Source organism: Grus americana, chromosome 14 (assembly GCF_028858705.1).
Source record: "Grus americana isolate bGruAme1 chromosome 14, bGruAme1.mat, whole genome shotgun sequence".
Lineage (NCBI taxonomy): Eukaryota > Metazoa > Chordata > Aves > Gruiformes > Gruidae > Grus > Grus americana.
In genome coordinates, this window is record NC_072865.1 from 8,905,619 (window position 1) to 8,923,088 (window position 17,470).

General features: G+C 47.7%; 2 protein-coding genes across 8 annotated transcripts in view; one reads left to right on the plus strand and one right to left on the minus strand.

Annotated features, from left to right (window-relative positions):
• CYFIP2 (cytoplasmic FMR1 interacting protein 2) overlaps positions 1 to 17,470 on the plus strand; it is a 55,565-nt gene that overhangs the window by 19,808 nt on the left and 18,287 nt on the right. For all 7 annotated transcript variants that reach the window (XM_054841623.1, XM_054841622.1, XM_054841624.1 and 4 more), the window contains exons 11-23: positions 1,973 to 2,090; positions 2,968 to 3,087; positions 3,734 to 3,859; positions 4,859 to 5,025; positions 5,315 to 5,462; positions 5,801 to 5,954; positions 6,509 to 6,665; positions 7,401 to 7,497; positions 8,063 to 8,139; positions 9,097 to 9,205; positions 9,563 to 9,682; positions 10,368 to 10,567; positions 11,055 to 11,142. In XM_054841623.1, the coding sequence (XP_054697598.1) occupies positions 1,973 to 2,090; positions 2,968 to 3,087; positions 3,734 to 3,859; positions 4,859 to 5,025; positions 5,315 to 5,462; positions 5,801 to 5,954; positions 6,509 to 6,665; positions 7,401 to 7,497; positions 8,063 to 8,139; positions 9,097 to 9,205; positions 9,563 to 9,682; positions 10,368 to 10,567; positions 11,055 to 11,142 (1,681 nt within the window). The remainder of the gene's footprint in view (positions 1 to 1,972; positions 2,091 to 2,967; positions 3,088 to 3,733; positions 3,860 to 4,858; positions 5,026 to 5,314; positions 5,463 to 5,800; positions 5,955 to 6,508; positions 6,666 to 7,400; positions 7,498 to 8,062; positions 8,140 to 9,096; positions 9,206 to 9,562; positions 9,683 to 10,367; positions 10,568 to 11,054; positions 11,143 to 17,470) is intronic.
• Positions 11,174 to 13,724, minus strand: FNDC9 (fibronectin type III domain containing 9). The gene is made up of 2 exons (XM_054841626.1): positions 13,621 to 13,724; positions 11,174 to 12,631 (listed from the first exon to the last, which is right to left on the minus strand). Exon 2 carries the CDS (start codon positions 12,622 to 12,624, stop codon positions 11,962 to 11,964), a length of 663 nt encoding a protein of 220 aa, XP_054697601.1. The 5' UTR covers positions 12,625 to 12,631; positions 13,621 to 13,724; the 3' UTR covers positions 11,174 to 11,961.

Below are 17,470 nucleotides of genomic sequence, written 5' to 3' on the forward strand. Positions count from 1 at the left end.
CTTGGAACAGCTTTTGCAACCATGTGTAAGCAAAGCCCGTCTGAGCTGTGTCTGGCTGTGATCGCTGGTGGCAGCCCAGCTTTCACCCGTGGGACCGTATCGCATGGAAGTCAGATTTCTCCGGCACCTGTGAGAAGCAGCCTAGCTGAGCCGTCTCTTCAGCAGGACAGGAACTAACCTGCAGTCTCATCTCTCTGCTTTTGTTTGCTCGTCCCCTTCCATCCCGGAGGGTCTGGCTTTTCTGCGCGCCACGTGGCTCCCCCAGGAACGGCCCTCCCCTGCCCTCCGAAAGGCTGGTTGAAAAGTGCCGATTAATTGCTCACGAGAAATTTGAAAACAACATGGTGAAATTTCCCAAGCAAAAGGTTTTCAATTAAAATTGAAAAAAGGAAGAAAAGTTAAAATTCTATGAAATGTAAATCTAAAAAAAGTTTTCGAAAACTCAATTTAAATTTTATATTTTATCTCAAATCACTCAGAAAGCACATTTCAACGAAACATGTGTCGGCTGCATTCATTTTCTCATCTCAAAACCAAGGTAGCTCACGGGCTGTTTACCTGTGCACAGTTTTAATGTCTGTCTTGAAATCTGTCTACCAGGTCTGTGTGCCGTACCTTACTAACCAATGCTTCTCCCTCACTCGCTTTCCCAGCAAATTGCATGGGACTCCCAACACTAACTCTGCCAAGCTGCTTTCACGTAATCCCCATTTCTTACTAATGTTGGTTTTTGTCACTTTCTTTCCCTCCGTGTCTCCATGAAAGTGGAATAAATTGGTGGTTTTCCTGCATGGCGCTTTGTTTCTGCACTGTGGACTAGGTTGTGTGTGGCAGGGAGGGCTGGCGCAGCCCTGGCCATTCCTGCTAACCTGCCGATTGTCCGGTGGGGAGCACAGGACATTGGAACGGGTAAGAGTTGAGCGATGGGACTGTGGGAGGATGGATTTCACAAGGGATGACATGGTCCAGCACTTCCAGGACTGTCTATCACCACAACTATTGGCAACAAGTGCCTCGCAGTTAACCGTTGGAATATGTCTTCATGTCTATGTCGATCTCAGAGGCAGGCTACTCATCTTCCTTTTATACGGCCGATCTAGATTGGAGAAGATGACTGTCTGTCTTAAGATGGATGATTATTTAGCGGGGGGAAAGCAAGATCTGAACATTTACATTGCGATGACAGAGTAAGACATGAGAGTCTCACTGACAGACGTGCTCACAAAGCATTTTGATGGAGGTGTTCTGGTTCTACGTCTGTGGCTAATACAGAATGGGGAAAAAGGAGATGTTAAATTAAATAGACCTGATTTGCACCATTTCTTCATTTGACTGTGCCTTTGGAAGGGGAACGCTGCCTTCTTTTAGGGCCCCATTACACTGTCACATGGTACCTGTGGCTCAATGCAAATGAAGATCTAGTCCATTACATAGTATTCTGCTCATCATTCATCCTCAGGGTTGTTTGCTGAGCTGGTAGTGTGAGCCAGAACCAAAAACAGAGTGGGAGGGATCTTTCCTTGCAGGAGAAGGCAGCATGACCCAGCCCTTTCAGACCTGGAGGGATGACCTCTAAGGGGATGATTATCATCAGGTTTAGCAGAAAGGATGCAAATGATGCTGGCGCTCCATAGCTCATCCTTCCCTGAAAGCTTGTCCAATGGTGACCTGGGAAATAGCCACCTCTGCCCATGGGGATAGGTGAGCCCAACATGGAGAGCAGCCTTCAGGGTGGATGGAACAGAGATGTTCAGGCTGAAAGGTGAGGCAAGCAATCCTGTCATGTTGTGTGAGATCACCTCTGGAAGACTTCACACGCCCAGGGGACATGAGAGAGAAGACACATGCCCTGAAGGTGGCATGTCTCGAGCATGTTGAAGTGGAGAGAGCAGTTGAGTGCAAGGCTTTGTCCCAGGGGGTTTCTAAGTGGAGCCCTGTGTCCTGTCCTTGAAACTGTTGCTTTTTTGCCCAGGTGGACATGCACTCAGAGCAGCATAAGTCCCCAGTACAACATCTGTGAGCAGATGGTCCAGATCCGAGACGACCACATCCGCTTCATCTCAGAGCTTGCTCGCTACAGCAACAGTGAGGTAAGCTCAGCGCGTAGTCGCTGTAATCAAGCTCGTTAGACAGATGAGGCTGGGAGAGGACAAGTGTGGCAGGAATATGGTCTGCCAAGAACGTGCAGTGAGGAGGGAAGAAGGACACAAGTGGAAAAAAAACCACTTCTCGATGCAACTATAAAAGAGCAAGTGATGAAAGGCCCCTGCAGGTGCAAAATCACGTACACTGGACTATCTACTGCAAAAACTTCTGCTCTTTGGCCACAGCTTGGTTTAAATAAGAAGTAGAAAAATTTTCGCAATGACATGTTTATTGTCAGCCAGGTGGCAGAACACCCACGTCTTGCAAATGGGTCCTTTCTATTACACAGAGCTATTGATCAGGGCTTGGAAGAAAGTTCACAAGGGCATCTCTGTTCTTTTCGTTCCTGAATATCGGAGCCCTCTCTGATGTGATTGTGACTGGTTTTTGCAAATGTCTGATCCTCGTTCATCGCTGTTAGTTTAATGAGTTGTTAGCATCCTCAGCCCTTTTCTTTTTGGCATTTGTAAGTGCTTATTTGAACTTTAAATCAGTAAAGGACTCTCAAGGATTTCAGTAGTATGAGACCATCACGAAGGCATGGGAAAGTGGAAGGAAAACAGTTATTTGCTCTGAGGTGGCAAGTCAGACTCATTTTTCTGTAGGAAATAAATTGACTGCCTGGATAAAGAGTCTTGCCAAGTTATACCCCCTTTCCTGAGGGACAGGATACACACTGCGCAGTTTTAGCTTGATCATAAGGTCACGGGGAATTCATTTCAGCTGGGATTTGAGAGAGAGATCTGTGGCTGCTGTTTGGCTCCGCGAAGCCTCTGCAGCAAGTTGCTGAGTCTAGCCTTGACATGATGTGATGTTCTCCAGGTGGTCACTGGCTCAGGACTGGACAGCCAGAAATCAGATGAAGAGTACAGGGAGCTCTTTGATCTCGCTTTACGGGGACTGCAGCTGCTGTCCAAGTGGAGTGCCCATGTCATGGAAGTGGTGAGTGCACCCGTGGAAGTGGTGAGCGTGTAACATCCTCCTCTTTCCAGGTGAGCGTGAATGTTTTAACATGGCATGTAACAGACTGCAGAAAGGTAAGCTTGCTTTCATGCCACCTAACTTTAAGCCATTAACAAACATGCTAAGACCAGGCAGCTAATGACTCTGAACACCCTCTGTAACAAACAAAGAAAGAGAGCTTGATCATCTCGCCCTGGACCTGAACTGCCCTTTGCAGGTGCTGGGGTATCCCCACCGATGTTAGAGGGGGCCTGGGTGACTGTTCTCCTAACCTGAACTCCTCGGTTAAGTACTGAAGGCTGGCTAGGATGAGTCTGGGTCTTGAGCAACTAAAACTGTAATTCAAATCATGATGGAAATTCTTAATTTGGAAAATTCCAACCACATCTCAACACAAGTCCACGGATGTCAAAAGCCCAATATGACTAGCAACCTCCCAAATAAACAAAAGTAATATTCAGTACAGTGATAATAAAGCCAGGAAGAAGCACAAATTCTGCTCCCAAAGGAATGTCAAACAACTGTAGTAATGTCTAGGGAGTGTTTTCCTGACATAGGGTCCTCTTTAGTCTTTCTGGCCTGGCTTCTTCCTCATTGCAATGTTGTGTCTCTTTCCATCTTCTAGTACTCCTGGAAGCTGGTTCATCCCACAGATAAATTCTGTAACAAGGATTGCCCAGGAACAGCAGAAGAATATGAGAGAGCCACCCGGTACAACTACACCAGTGAAGAGAAGTTTGCCTTTGTGGAGGTAGGTGTCAACTGCACAAGAGTAAGAACCAGAGTAAGTCCATGTTCCTCAGGCCAGGGGAAGAGGAAGGAAGGGCATCTCACCATACTCAGCTGGTTCCTCATCTCTGTGGCCCATGTTAAGGGATGAAGGGTTCCTGCATCCCTGTGGTCCTTAATATGCCCAGAACTAAGGGGCAAATTAAGTTCTTAGGAGCTCGTACTGGCATAGAAACACTGCACCAGTGCATGACGAGAGCAATTCTCCTCTCTTTTCCTGATCCTATTCTTCTTGTGCTGTGTTTGTGTGCTGGAGAAAGACAGAGGTGAATCCTTATGTTCTCTTAATAATACTGTATTAAGCCTCTCCTGACCTGAAGAGGGGGTTCAGAGCTCCTGAAAAAGAAAGGGTGTGGGCTTGCAGAGCAGCGTGATCTGGAGCACGATCAGGAGCTACGTTCAGACTCTGTGCAAAGAGATCCTCAGCCAGTCCCCAGGACACGTCAACTCTCCGTCCAGCTGTGGTCAGTGGGAATAGTCCTCCGAGCCTGGCTGTGGGAGGCCCTCAACACCTTCATCTTGCCTTACACAGTCCAAGGTGGTTGGGATATTGCCTTAATTTTTGTGGTTCACCGCCTCCTGGGAATTGTCACTGTACTTTTCTACAAAGTAGACTATGCCCTGATGCGGATGCAGGTCCGTGCAAGCCATGCAACTGCACCTACGTGTGGAGCACGTGCAGTTTTCTGGGATTGTGTGTTATTAAAGATATCAAGAGATCAGGAGTGGAAACAGAGCCTGCCAAGGGACAGGGGCCATTTGCAAGAAACTGGTGGTGTAAATGCTCTCCTCAGCTTGTGATCTGTAAAGCAGCTAACATAAAAAAAAATTAGCCATCTAATTACTGGACCTAAGTTACTTGAGTAGAATTAATTTATCCCAAATTCTCTTGTTGGATTTATGGACCTCTTCATACAATGGAAAAATAGCAAATACATCTAGTTTCAATTTTTTGTTTCAGGTAATTGCCATGATCAAAGGTCTGCAAGTGCTGATGGGCCGGATGGAGAGTGTCTTTAACCAAGCCATCCGCAACACTATCTATGCGGCCCTGCAGGACTTTGCCCAGGTGACCCTGCGAGAGCCACTCAGGCAGGCGGTCAGGAAGAAGAAGAACGTTCTGATCAGGTCGGTCTGTCCTTCTTGAATGTAATACAAAGCCCATGTATTTATTTGTGTAATACATTTGTACTATGTAAGCATGTGGCCCTGCATACACCTCATGGTAAACAACCAGCCAACATAGCTTGGCCATAAGCTCTTTCCAAGGTAGCTTTTGGGCACGTCTGCCCCAGTAACGACAGTGTATGTCCCCACCTCAGATTACTTTTCCTCCCATATGTACACAGCAGTGATTATTTTCATCTTGAAGTAAAATCAAGCTTAAGCATTACTTTCCCTCTCCCACCCACTCCAGTGTCCTTCAGGCAATTCGGAAGACAATCTGTGACTGGGAGGGAGGTCGAGAGCCTCCAAATGATCCCTGCCTGAGAGGTGAGAAGGATCCAAAAGGTGGATTTGATATTAAAGTCCCACGACGAGCAGTAGGACCCTCAAGTACGCAGGTAAGTAAATCTCCATCTTCTGCGCAGGGAATTAATGGCCTTACAGTCATGTAGGAGTCTCCCATCCAGTGGATTAGCAGCTATTTCCATGGTCTCTTCCACAAAGTCTTCATGCTGTTGTGTGTTAAATGTTGCTTTGGTGCCTAGTTTGTTGTATAGTTCCCAAAGCCGCCTTTTTTAGGGGTGTAATTATTTCTAGCTCAGAATGATGGTGACTTATGGGTGCAGAGACTAGTAGCCACCTGGGAGAAGTGTTATTTTTCGTTGCAGAACACCATGGCTGTGTGTGGTGGCGTCTCACTGGAGAGTGGTAACTGCGTGTTAACTTTTTTTCAAAGCTTTACATGGTGCGGACCATGCTGGAGTCCCTCATAGCAGACAAGAGTGGCTCAAAGAAGACTCTGAGGAGCAGCTTGGATGGGCCGATAGTCTTGGCCATTGAGGAGTTCCACAAGCAGTCCTTCTTTTTCACCCACCTTCTCAACATCAGTGGTGAGCTTATGGCAGGGGGTGGCCTGAATGCAACTCTTGCATGCTCAAACAGGCAAAGATAGCTCATCTTTGCTCCTCATTGACTGATGCAAAAGATTTTCCTTGATTTTTCCCAAATGTTCTACTTCTGCCTGGTACAGGCGTGTTTCTGGGTAGTAATCATTACGTGAATAGGAATGAGTCAGCAATAGCAAATAGCTGCAAGTGGTAGTTTAGTTTCTAGGACTGGAGTTTTCTTTCCATCCCAGACAAATTTCTGAGCCACTGGGCACAGAAGAAATCTTCCAGGATAACTCTGAGCCATTGAAATGTTCTCCCTGGAGCTCTGGAGCAAAAGGAACAATCCCATCTTTCTTCTTCCATTACAAAGTGCTCAGACTGCATTGGACGTTGTCTGGGTTTAAAAACAGAGACATCCCAGAAGAATGTTCCACACCCAAACCCAGTCAAATATGAGGCTGCAGCAGCTGCCTTTTGTGGCACTTCCCTCACTGCTGTCCCCGTGGGGGTAACATGGGTGCCCTCCCACCGGGGGGATCTTCTCTGCTTTTCAGAAGCGCTGCAGCAGTGCTGCGACCTGTCCCAGCTCTGGTTTCGGGAGTTCTTCCTGGAGCTGACCATGGGCCGCCGCATCCAGTTCCCCATCGAAATGTCCATGCCCTGGATCCTCACGGACCATATTCTGGAAACCAAAGAACCCTCCATGATGGAGTAAGAGCCGATGGGCTGTGGCAGGCCACTGCACACGCTGGGGCTTGGGATTTTGTTGTGGAGAAGGGTGGGCTGGTGATGAACAGTCTTTTTGACGTGGGAGGGAAAATAGATGTTTCTTGACTTGCTGTCACATGAATGTGTGCTGTATGAATACCTCGTTAGCAGACGCACACGGGTGGCTTCCTGGCACTGGCACGCACTTATGTATCATAAACCAGCAGTTGGCAACTGTTGTATTCGGATGTGGGCACAACTTGGTGGTACCATCATCTGCATGCAGCAGTCAGCATGTGCAACCAAAGGGATGTGGGCCCTGGCTAAGGCACCTGAACGCTTTTATATATGTGATAAATGATGAGAGGAATTGCTGTTAGACAAGTGTAATTATGTTTGTAATATCTTCTTCATTAGGAAAATTTTGTTTTCATTTTATGGCTATTGTCAGGGCACTCTGTGGAGTGAGAACAGCATGAAAGCTTTTTTAAGGGCAGAGAAGGAGTAAGTGTTGATTGAACTAGTCACAGTTAGCTCAGATCCAGATGGGTGCTTGCTGCTTCCAGCAACTCTGACATAGGGAGCAAGAGGGAAAATTTGAGCGGCTGGAGTGAGTGGAGACGATAGGAGTGAAGTCAGAGAAAAGCCATTTTTTGCTCCGAGCCAGGCACATGCACTGGCTGCCATTTATGCTGCTCCAAGGTTAATTTAAGACGTGATCTGTCTTCTTGCCCTCAGGTATGTACTGTACCCCTTGGACCTCTATAATGACAGCGCATACTATGCCTTGACCAAGTTCAAAAAGCAGTTCCTCTACGATGAAATTGAAGCTGAAGTAAGTTCTCTTTATCTTTATTGTATGGAAAGAGCTCACTGGGGTCACATTGCCCTGTTTGACAGCCCCACCCAGCAGTTCAGTGAATTCATTATAAGCATCTCCTGAAAAAAATACCCATCAGACTGAGAAGTTTTCAAAAGCTCAAAATTTCCAGAGAGCTTACAGACTCTGCTGATTAAGGGCTTCAGCTCAGCTGTACCCATGGGGAACAGTGGAAGCCAAAGGCTGTCAGACACTGGGGGCATGGACGAGGCTGTCAGATGGGCAGGTTATGAGACATCAGAGGAAAATGAGAAACCGGAGATCCCTGAGACACAGGAATGACTGGGGATGGGGGACTGGGACCTGCAAGAACATGCAGAAACTACAAGAGAGAAATGTAACTGCAATTCTCTGCCTACCTTTAGCATGTGGGAACTGCGGCGTGGTTTTCTGACAGTGTGACATACACGTATGTATTAAATTAGAGCTCTGCATTGAGATGTATTGATCTTGCATGCGTAGGAAGGAGCTGCTCTGTGTTGGTGACGCTCTCACGATGCCTTGTTTTTTTCTCCTCCAGGTGAATTTGTGCTTTGATCAATTTGTGTACAAGCTGGCAGATCAGATCTTTGCCTATTACAAAGCAATGGCTGGCAGGTAGGAGAACCTGACTGCTGCTGATGAGCAATGATATTGCTGCATCCAAATTGCTGTTAACCAAGTTTCCCCTCAGGGAGTAGCCGCTGCAAGTAGACATAACAAATAGATCATCCCTGTCCCATATAGCTGGCTATCCATGTCAGACCAGTGTAGAATGGGAAAATGAATTAATGGTGGCAAGGAGACATGGTTAAAAGTGAAAAAAATAGTAATTGGCATCCTAAATAGCTGTCTGAGTACAATTTGTGGGAGCAGCAGAAAATCAAACTGAGGCTATTGAAGACACGTCCTTGCTTGACTTCTGTTTGCGTACCAGACAGATGAGGAGCGAAGCCTCCCATCTCTAAGAAACAGGAATATGCGCTCGTCCTCACCCTAGTAAAGCAGCAGCACTTGTGAAGGCCAGGTGGGTACTCAGTATCTTAGGTCACACATCAGACCAGCTGGCTGTAGGATTTCTGCAGAGGCACTTGCTCCCTTGTGGGGAGATAGGCCATTTGTGACATTTCCTTCTAACCATTTAAAGAACATGGATGAACGAGTCCTCTTCTCATGTCCCCAAAGGTGAACCAAGTCTTTGGTGTAACTCTGCAAGGAGTTTTTTCTCTAGATCACATTTGGCCTTAGAGAAGGAGAGCAATCACCATCACCAACCAACTGTTCCCACAGCAGATCTTCAAGGACGGGAGCCCACCTGTGGGAACAGCCCAGTACCTGCCACTACTGATATCTTTCAGCACAGACTTTCATCTTTTTGAGTGTTTTAGCCATAAAAGCCAAGAATAATGGACAGTAGTGTGGCAGTCCCCAGATAACAACTACTGTTCTGTGATTTAGTAGTGAAAGCAGAGTTACTAGTGTGTGGAAATTTCTTGGCATTCAGAGCAAGGTGAAAAAGAGGATGAAAGGAAAAGATCCAGAGACAAGCTGATAGCGTATGTTTCTTTTTTTCAGTGTTTTATTGGACAAACGTTTCCGGGCTGAATGTAAGAATTACGGGGTGATTATTCCATACCCACCATCCAACCGCTACGAAACACTGCTCAAGCAGAGGCATGTCCAGGTACAGTGCAAGCAGTAGACTCCAGTACTCACAGCTCTTGGTCTATTACCCTTTTGTTGGTGGCTGGCATCCTAGTGCTGGGCTCAGTCGAGGTCGGTGCTGGGATGAGAAGGACTGAACCTGTTTCTGACGCATTGCGCTCAGGGCATCGGGCCCGAGGGGAACATGAGTTATGGTCCACATTTCCTTCCTTCCCTTTTAAGTAATGGTAAACTCAACCGAGGTGTTTGTATCGCCACTTTCACATTTAAACAGACTTGGATGTTTGGTTTTAATTTGTGTCTGTTTTAATTAAAAAAAAAAGCACCTTTTCCCCATCTGTATATAACGTGCAAATATCTTCTCTTCTTTTCCCAGTTGCTGGGTAGATCGATTGACCTGAACAGGCTCATTACCCAGCGTATCTCAGCAGCGATGTACAAATCGTTAGACCAGGCCATTAGCCGCTTTGAGAGTGAGGACCTGACATCCATAGTGGTAAGAACTGTTATCGACTGCAAGTATGAATAGAAAGAATAATATACTGCTATGGATACACAGTCAACTGTCCTCTGCTTCAGGTCTCACCTACAGTAGGTTTCAGCCAGCCGTGTATTCTCCTTTATGCTGCAGAGTCTTTACTATTTCTATTTATGCAGCTTTAATTGCATTATTATTGGACCATTAAGTATCTGCGTAAATCGTAAGGTGACAGTCAGCAGTTAGATTTTGCAGAGCTTGTACAAGAGAGTCCTGTAACCCGGGAGAAGGAAATCTTGGCTTTAATTCTCCCTGATGGATGAAGGTGGCTGAGACATCATTTGTATGTGTACAGGATTTGCTGTCTTTGATACGTTACAGGAGCATCAGAGTCAAGTAATGTAAAATTACCGGTTTCCACCTTTGAAGGATTCTGATGTGAAAGCCAGCCACTGCTCAGTGGGGAACAAATTAATTTTGTTTCCTGCAGGTTTAGGAGATACCAGGACCAGGACCCCCTTGAGTAGAAGTGCAATTGGCCTCAGCCACTGAGTTAAATTGATGTCTTCAGCATTTGCTACATCCTCACCTGGAAAGTTCTGTGTGGATGTGGATATAAAATCATTCCCCTGGCAATTAAATCAGCTGTTTCTACTGTCATCTTGGTAATATGTTGCATTTGCTGCTGCTTTATGTGCTGCAGGAGCTGGAGTGGCTCTTGGAAATAAATCGCCTGACTCACAGGTTGCTGTGCAAGCACATGACTTTGGACAGCTTTGATGCCATGTTCCGGGAGGCCAACCACAACGTCTCCGCGCCCTACGGGCGCATCACCCTCCATGTCTTCTGGGAGCTCAACTTTGACTTTCTACCCAACTACTGCTACAATGGATCCACCAACAGGTGAGGAGGAAAAGCAAGGCAGGGGGCACCTGCACACCCTGCTTTTCTTCATAAAATTCACATGCATTGCAGTGAGGTTTTCGTTCCCTGTGGGATGCTTCATTTACAGTTAAAATGAATTTAATGCCCACCAACTCCCCTTGGCCTTGAAAATGTTAGTAACAAATTCAAGCGACAAACTTGGACAGTGACTATAAGCAACTGAGCTCCTTTGGTTTTGAGGGCTGGTTTACTGAGCAGCAGAGCTGCTCATATATGGGTCTCTTGCCTGCCCCAAATGAGAAGGAACCTCACCTTTGGTAGGCTAAACTGACATGTTACACCACCAATAGATTGGGGCAGGAGTTTGCATTCCAGTTCATGTAGCTCAGGTGATGAGTTGCTAATTAGTCTGCAGCTGCAGTTCATCCCAGACCGTGCCATATCTGCACTCAACAGTTAACCGGGCTCTGACCGCTTTCCTCCCCACCTCCCCTGCCCGCCGCAGGTTTGTGAGGACAGCGATCCCGTTCACGCAGGAACCCCAGCGGGACAAGCCAGCCAACGTTCAGCCGTATTACCTCTACGGATCCAAGGTCAGTAAATGAGCCACAACAGCCAGAAGGGGTGGGTGTTGGAAGTATTTATTTAGGAGGAAAGAAATGCAGGGACTAGTTCGTTAACAGAATGGCAGGTGCAAATGTGCAGGGTCACGTTGCCGTGAGAAACCAAAAAGCCATGCAAGAAGCAGAGTCAGTGTCCTTTTGCTATCGCTTTCCCATATTCTTCTCCATCACATGCCTATGTTCGGGGGTGCTGACACCGCTCTGTGCTTGGTGTTGGCACGGAGACCAAGTCACGTCCATCTAAATGCGCAGAGAGGAGAGCAAGTTGGAGCTCCTCCCTGAGGAAGGTACTGCTTCAGGAATCCCATTTGTAGTTCAAAATGGGAATTACTAAAATACTTGTGTGAGCAAATACAGACTACTTAATACTGACAAAAAGCTCTTTTGTCAGGGTGCGATGACTGTTTATACAAGTGTTATGAGGGCTCGGGGTGTGATGCTCGTGGAGGATCACTCAAGTGTGAAACTGCTTGAGTGGAGTTTATTTCTTGTGCACGTTGATTGATTACTCTGAAGTGAACCTACAGCACTGATGCAGATTAGCTAATGACACTACAGTCAGATGAGCCTGGCTGTCCCCAGAGAGCTGACTTGGTTTCTTTTTAAGAAAACAAATGAGAATATTTTTGTCACTTGACAAAAATCTTTCTCCCTGTGACCACTGTCCCCACCTCATGTTCTACCCTGGGACAAGCAGCCCCTGTGGACACACAGCCAGTCCTCTTGGCAGGAGCTGGGAAAGAACAGCACGAACCAAACCTCTAAGCAGGGTTTCCCTTTATTTTACTCTCACTGAAGGCCCTGCTGCGGCAAGATGGCCCTTTTATCATCGCTGTTTTTATAGGAAAAAAAGCAGTGGGGGGAGCTATACGGACTCTCCCTCATGAAACTGGAGCTCCTCATTAGCACAGTGGTCATGGGGACTTCCAGCAGCTCCTCTCTCAGTCCGTCATTCAGCGGCCCCTCTGGTGAGCTGCTCCCTTCTCCCATTTCTTCGGGGCTGGTGTCAGGATGCTTCAGCCTCGCAGCCCGGTGGCACCGTGCAGACCAGAACTGCAGGCAGCCGTAAGCCAGGAGAGCAATGAAGCAGAGGAGCAGCAGGCTGCTCACCATCCACATGGAGGTGGTAGGTTCGTGCTTCGAGCCGCCGAAAACCAGGGGGGTTTTGTCTAGGGTGTGGAAGGTGGTGCAGTGGTTGCTGGAGGGGTAAGAGTTCTTGCACGTGATGCAGAGGACGTAGATGGTGGATGGGGTGAGTCGGTGGAGGACAAGGGAGCTGAGGGGGTGAGGAACTCGCTCCTCGCGGTGGAAATTTTGGCGTAAATAGCCGGCAAAGACGCTGTTCCAGTTGGGGCGGTACATGACGTGGTAGTAGTTCTCCGGACAGGGGTTGTTCATGGCCCAGGAGACGGTGGCACTAGTATAAGTGATGTTGTGCACTTCAATGTTCATCGTGCCCCTGAAACCAGATGCAGGGAGAGGCTGAGTTTCCCAATTCGTGTACCGGCTCAAAGGCCACTGACATCAGTGAAGTCTTTCCACCGGCTTTACTAGCCCTTAATTGGACTCAGGACTATGCCTGGCTAGCTTAGGTTAGATGCTAGGTCTTAGATGGTAAAATTACAAAAGATGAATCCTGCTGGTACCCAGACTACTGTATCACCTTTCCGCATAACTGAAAAAGACCCCAACAGGGACACAGGGCATACTTTATGCTGTTATTAGATTTTTAAAAAAAATCTCTTCTTTCTGACTACTTGTTTATATTTGAAGCTTTTTTAGCTTTTTTGTTTCCCATGGAATAGAAAGGATACTGCAAGTGTGATTAGCATAAGCGGATCATTAAGCTCCATAGCTCCAGCTTGCCTTGCAGAGCTGTCAGTAGATATTTTGATTTTACATCTAAATGCCATTTTAAAAGCTGCATAATGATTAATTCACTGGTTTAACCTGTTGCCGCATTTTCTGTACCTAACTTGTTGCATAACAGACTATAAACTCTTTCTGTTCCTACAGCATCTCACGCTGTAATATCAGGATCTTAAATGTGAAATCTGAAGGCTGGTGAAATATAAAATCAATGCCTTTAGGGAAGTACAAATATATGAATACTGAGGACAAAGCTCATCCCCAGATAAAAGACATTGACCACTAACAAATTACTGTTCAGCAACAGCCACAAATCACTTCAGTACACCACTCCTTTAGATCCCCAAAGTGCTCTCTGAGCCTCTCCCAACCGGCCGAGCGCTCTGAGCAGCAGCTGCATGCGATAGCCCTGGTTTCTTTTTTTCCGTCTTTTCTTTTTCTTTTAATATAACTAACTTTCCTTTCATTCACTCAAGAAGCAGCTCATCTTAACAACTGTTTTAACCATTCTTACGTGAAGAGCAGAACAGCACACGCGCCCATCGCTGAGCCCTCCCAGAGCCGCAGGTAGCCGCTTACCTCCCCGGCAGGTCCGCGGTGGCCCGTCGGTGCTGGTGAGCAGCGTGGCCACGGGCGGGCAGCGCCTTCCCCTCTTCCCACCGCTCGCTTCCCTCCTGCCTCTGCTAAATCCCTTCCCCGCGCGCTGCCTTGTATTATACCCGTCTGGGGCTCCGTCATCTCTCACCATAGCAACCAATAAGAAAGGATGGGCAGGCATCTTCAAATGATTTGGGAATGTTATCCCTAAAAGCTTCTGCCTGCAAGAAGTATGTGTCTCTGAGGTGGAAAAAACAAGCCAGGTAGTTTTGTTTGCTGGCTTGTTTGGGTTGGTTGGGGTTTTCTTTTTTTTCCCCTGTCCACAGTCCCCCAGCAAGACCATCACTGCCCCCCAGCAGGGTCCGGGGTTAAAGACACGTTGGCACGTGGTGTGAAATCCGGGATCCTGCCCTGGAGTACACATCGATAGCTTAGCGCTCAGGGGCTGGTCTTTAATTCTATGATTTCTTGCACATTTGAACTACTGATTTAAGCCAAAGCCAGCAAGCAGTAAATTTTCATCTGTGATGCTGCAGCAATGTCCGTCAGCTTTTTAATATTTTCTAAGCTGTGTGATGGGAGTGAGAGCTGGGTTTTTGAAGACCTCGAGCTCCTGCTGAACTCCCGCAGGATTAAGACCGGCTCTTCTTTGAATGCCCCTGCCTTATAGGTAGGGGACTTGGGGGATGTCCCCTGTCAGCCTGGTGAGAGGGCAGGAGCAAGAGGCAAAGCCAGTGCCAGTGGTGTTTTGGGGAGCAGCTCGAGTCTGTGGCCAGGAGGGGACAGACGTGGCACTGGGGACAGACACTGGGGACAGATGTGGCACTGGGCCTGGTAAGGAGAGGCTCTGAACAAGTGACTCACTGCTCTCTGAAGCCAAAATGTTCCTCTCAATGAGAGAGGAACTTTCCCAGAAGAAATGTTGGTTCTGGGTCTGGAGTTACTCATTACATGTTGTTCCTGGAAAGGTGCTTGCAATGTTTCAAAGATCTTCTAAATACCAACAGTGATGAGAGGATGCAAACTGCATCAGGAGGGGTTATTACAAGCCTGGGGAGTATGTGTTACCCTTGCTTTTGATTTACTTTTTGCAGTTCTGCATGTTTTGGTTTTGTCTTCCAAGATTTATATTCCCTTCTGTCTCTGTGAGTGAGCTACAGCTGCCAGCGAGCTGAAAACTGGGAGCAGAGATGAAAATAATTATGGGCAGGGATGGAAATGAAAGTGCTCCCAGGTGGCTTCCTGCCGTTTACATGGCTCGGTCCTGCTTACAAGAGCAGGAGGAGAGAGAGCTCTTAGCTGGTCCCATGCTGTGAGTAAAGTACATCCCTGCCTGCAGGGAGAGAGCTGAGGGTACAAATCCATGCTTCAGAAAGGTGGATTACACAAGGTGGTAACGTTTTTATGAGAGAACTGCTTTCTTACGGCATTTGGGTTGTTGCGCTTATCAGTGTTCACAGTTGCTTCAAAATTAAGTTTCAGTTGTTCACAAATAAGATGTGTCAGCAGGAAGAAAGGAAACCAAGGAAAATGGGAATAGCTGGATTAGGCCAGCAAAGGGTCCTGCTGACCGTTCTCCATGCAGTGATCAATCCCTCTAGCTCAAAGGAAACCGCAGCAAAGCTTCCAGTGGTGTAGGTATTATCTGCTCCCAAAATCAAGTTTGTACCAGTTTATGCTGGTGATGAGCTTGAAATTCTCATTTCCCAGGATGAGAAAAACCATGCCAGTGCCAGGACTGCTCCAGCACTGGTGTTCCCCACATCTGCAGGTGGACCTGGCTGTGGCCCTGCCTGGGACCCCTCGCTCCTCACCATAGGATGCAAACCGCAGGCGCGGTCCAGCGACCAGCAGAAACTGAGCCATTTTCTGCCATTCAGCCGCTTATAAAATGCAGCGTGTTGCCAAGTCTCATACAAAGAAACTGCAAAATTACCAGCAACCCACTCCTTACTGCTCATTAACCACTTGTTAGCTCTGTAAATGCTTTAGATTGGGCTTCATTTATGTATTTTCATGAATGCTTCTGTTTTTCTTGTCACTGCCAAACCCAGGGTCATGCCAGACTCGCTGGAAATCCCTGGTTCCCTCCCCTCATTGAATTTGCTCCCCCTTTTTTAACAAGCGTGCAGGCAGATGTAACCTGAAGGACAGCGCGTGCTGCCGGCGCTTGCAAAAATAGTTACGACGTGTGAATGGGATGGAGCCGCTCTATTTTCTGCTGCCGTGTCTGCAGCAGCAGCACAAAGGCGTTAAGGAGCTGTGGTTGCTGCAGGTGGTGTTGGCAGCGGGGGCTGCTGATCCCCTCCAAGAGACCGCGTGGGCTGTGCTACCTGGCCTGCCATGGCCATCGGCTCCTTGTAAATAACAGCAGCGTATACGGTCACTGAAAATCAGTAGTCGGTATAACAGGGTGTTATGCTGGGACACAGACTATATGCTGACACAGCCTCTATACGCAGAATATACACAGACACAGTCTCAATACAGTATATAAACATGCCTTCTGCATTGGCCATGTCCAGTCCATCCCAGCTAGGGAATATGTATTTTTGTTTGGCATGAAAGTCTTGGGAACCACCGATAGAGCTGAATATGGTAAAAGCTTTACAGGGAGAGTGAAGGTTGCTTGTGGCAGGGGAAGGAACCAAACCATACCCAGGCTGTTTAACTTAGAGACCTTCCTCTGACTCTTTTAGAGACCTTTCTCTGGCGATTCTGGTCAGAATTGTTTTTCAATTTCTTAGACACCATCTCATCTGTCACATTGAAGTTAGGTTGGCTGGAAGCCTGGACTAGGGCTGTGTGCAAGTCCTTTTTTGTCTATAAGATTATTCCTCTCTCATTAGCTCTTTAGTTTTCTGGGACAGGCAGTATTATCAATTATCTCTCTCCGATCAGTTTTATCAGATAAAATCCTCCCTGCCCTCTCTCAGGTGAGCTCAGACAGGTCTGGCTGATGGCCAGCAAGAAGCTCAAAGACGTGGAAATGATAACTGGGCTTTGTTTTGCTTCATTTGTTGCTGAATCTGCTCCAGAGCATCCCTAGTAACCTCATGAGCTCCCAAAGCAACGTGGGGACCTTCCCCACACGCTCCCAAGTACGGATGGATGGCTGTCCCTGAGACCTGGCCGCAGGATGGGACACCTGGGCTCCCTGGGACACCGGGAACTCTGTCCCACGCTGCAAATCCCAGCCTGCCTGCACTCCCAGCCTCCTGGCCCCAAAACCTGCCTATTTGGCCCCAAACCAAAGGTGGGGCAAACCTCCACAGTGTCTTTGGCAGCAGCTGCTGCTCCTGACAACAGCAAAACCTCTCGAGAGGTGGTGAGATTGGGGGCTTTGCTCCGGCTCTCCGAGGGGGTAGAAGCGACCACCCAGCGCGGGGGAGCGAGCAGCTATGCAGCCAGCTTGTACCTTCAGCTGTTTTGTCTTAAAATACCCGCTGGTGTCATTTTTTACATCCCACAGTCTTTACCCCAAGCTGTGTATCTCACCCTTAAATGGAGTTATATTTTTAATTGCTGGCAGAGTATTATTATTAGACGCAAGCCTGCTGCTAATGCGCTGTGTGGCTCTGCAGAGAGCTTGATGAACCTATCTCATCTTGCAGACAGGCGGGGATGAATCATCCCGCTCATCTGCAGCCAATGCACGTCCTAAAATGTGTCTTCTCCCAGTCAGGCTTGTTGCTGGGAGTCCCACTTGAGGGAAAAGCCCGCTTGAAAGCTGCTCTCCAGCCCCATTATCCCGCTGAGAGGCGAGGGAGCGCTGCGAGGTGGGCGACTGCGCAGCAGCACTGGCTGCTCGCTGCCCATACAGCGAAATGTC

Coding starts and splice junctions, on each gene's coding strand:
- FNDC9 (XM_054841626.1), bottom strand. CDS start 12,624: ATGAACATTGAAGTGCACAACATCACTTATACTAGTGCCACCGTCTCC.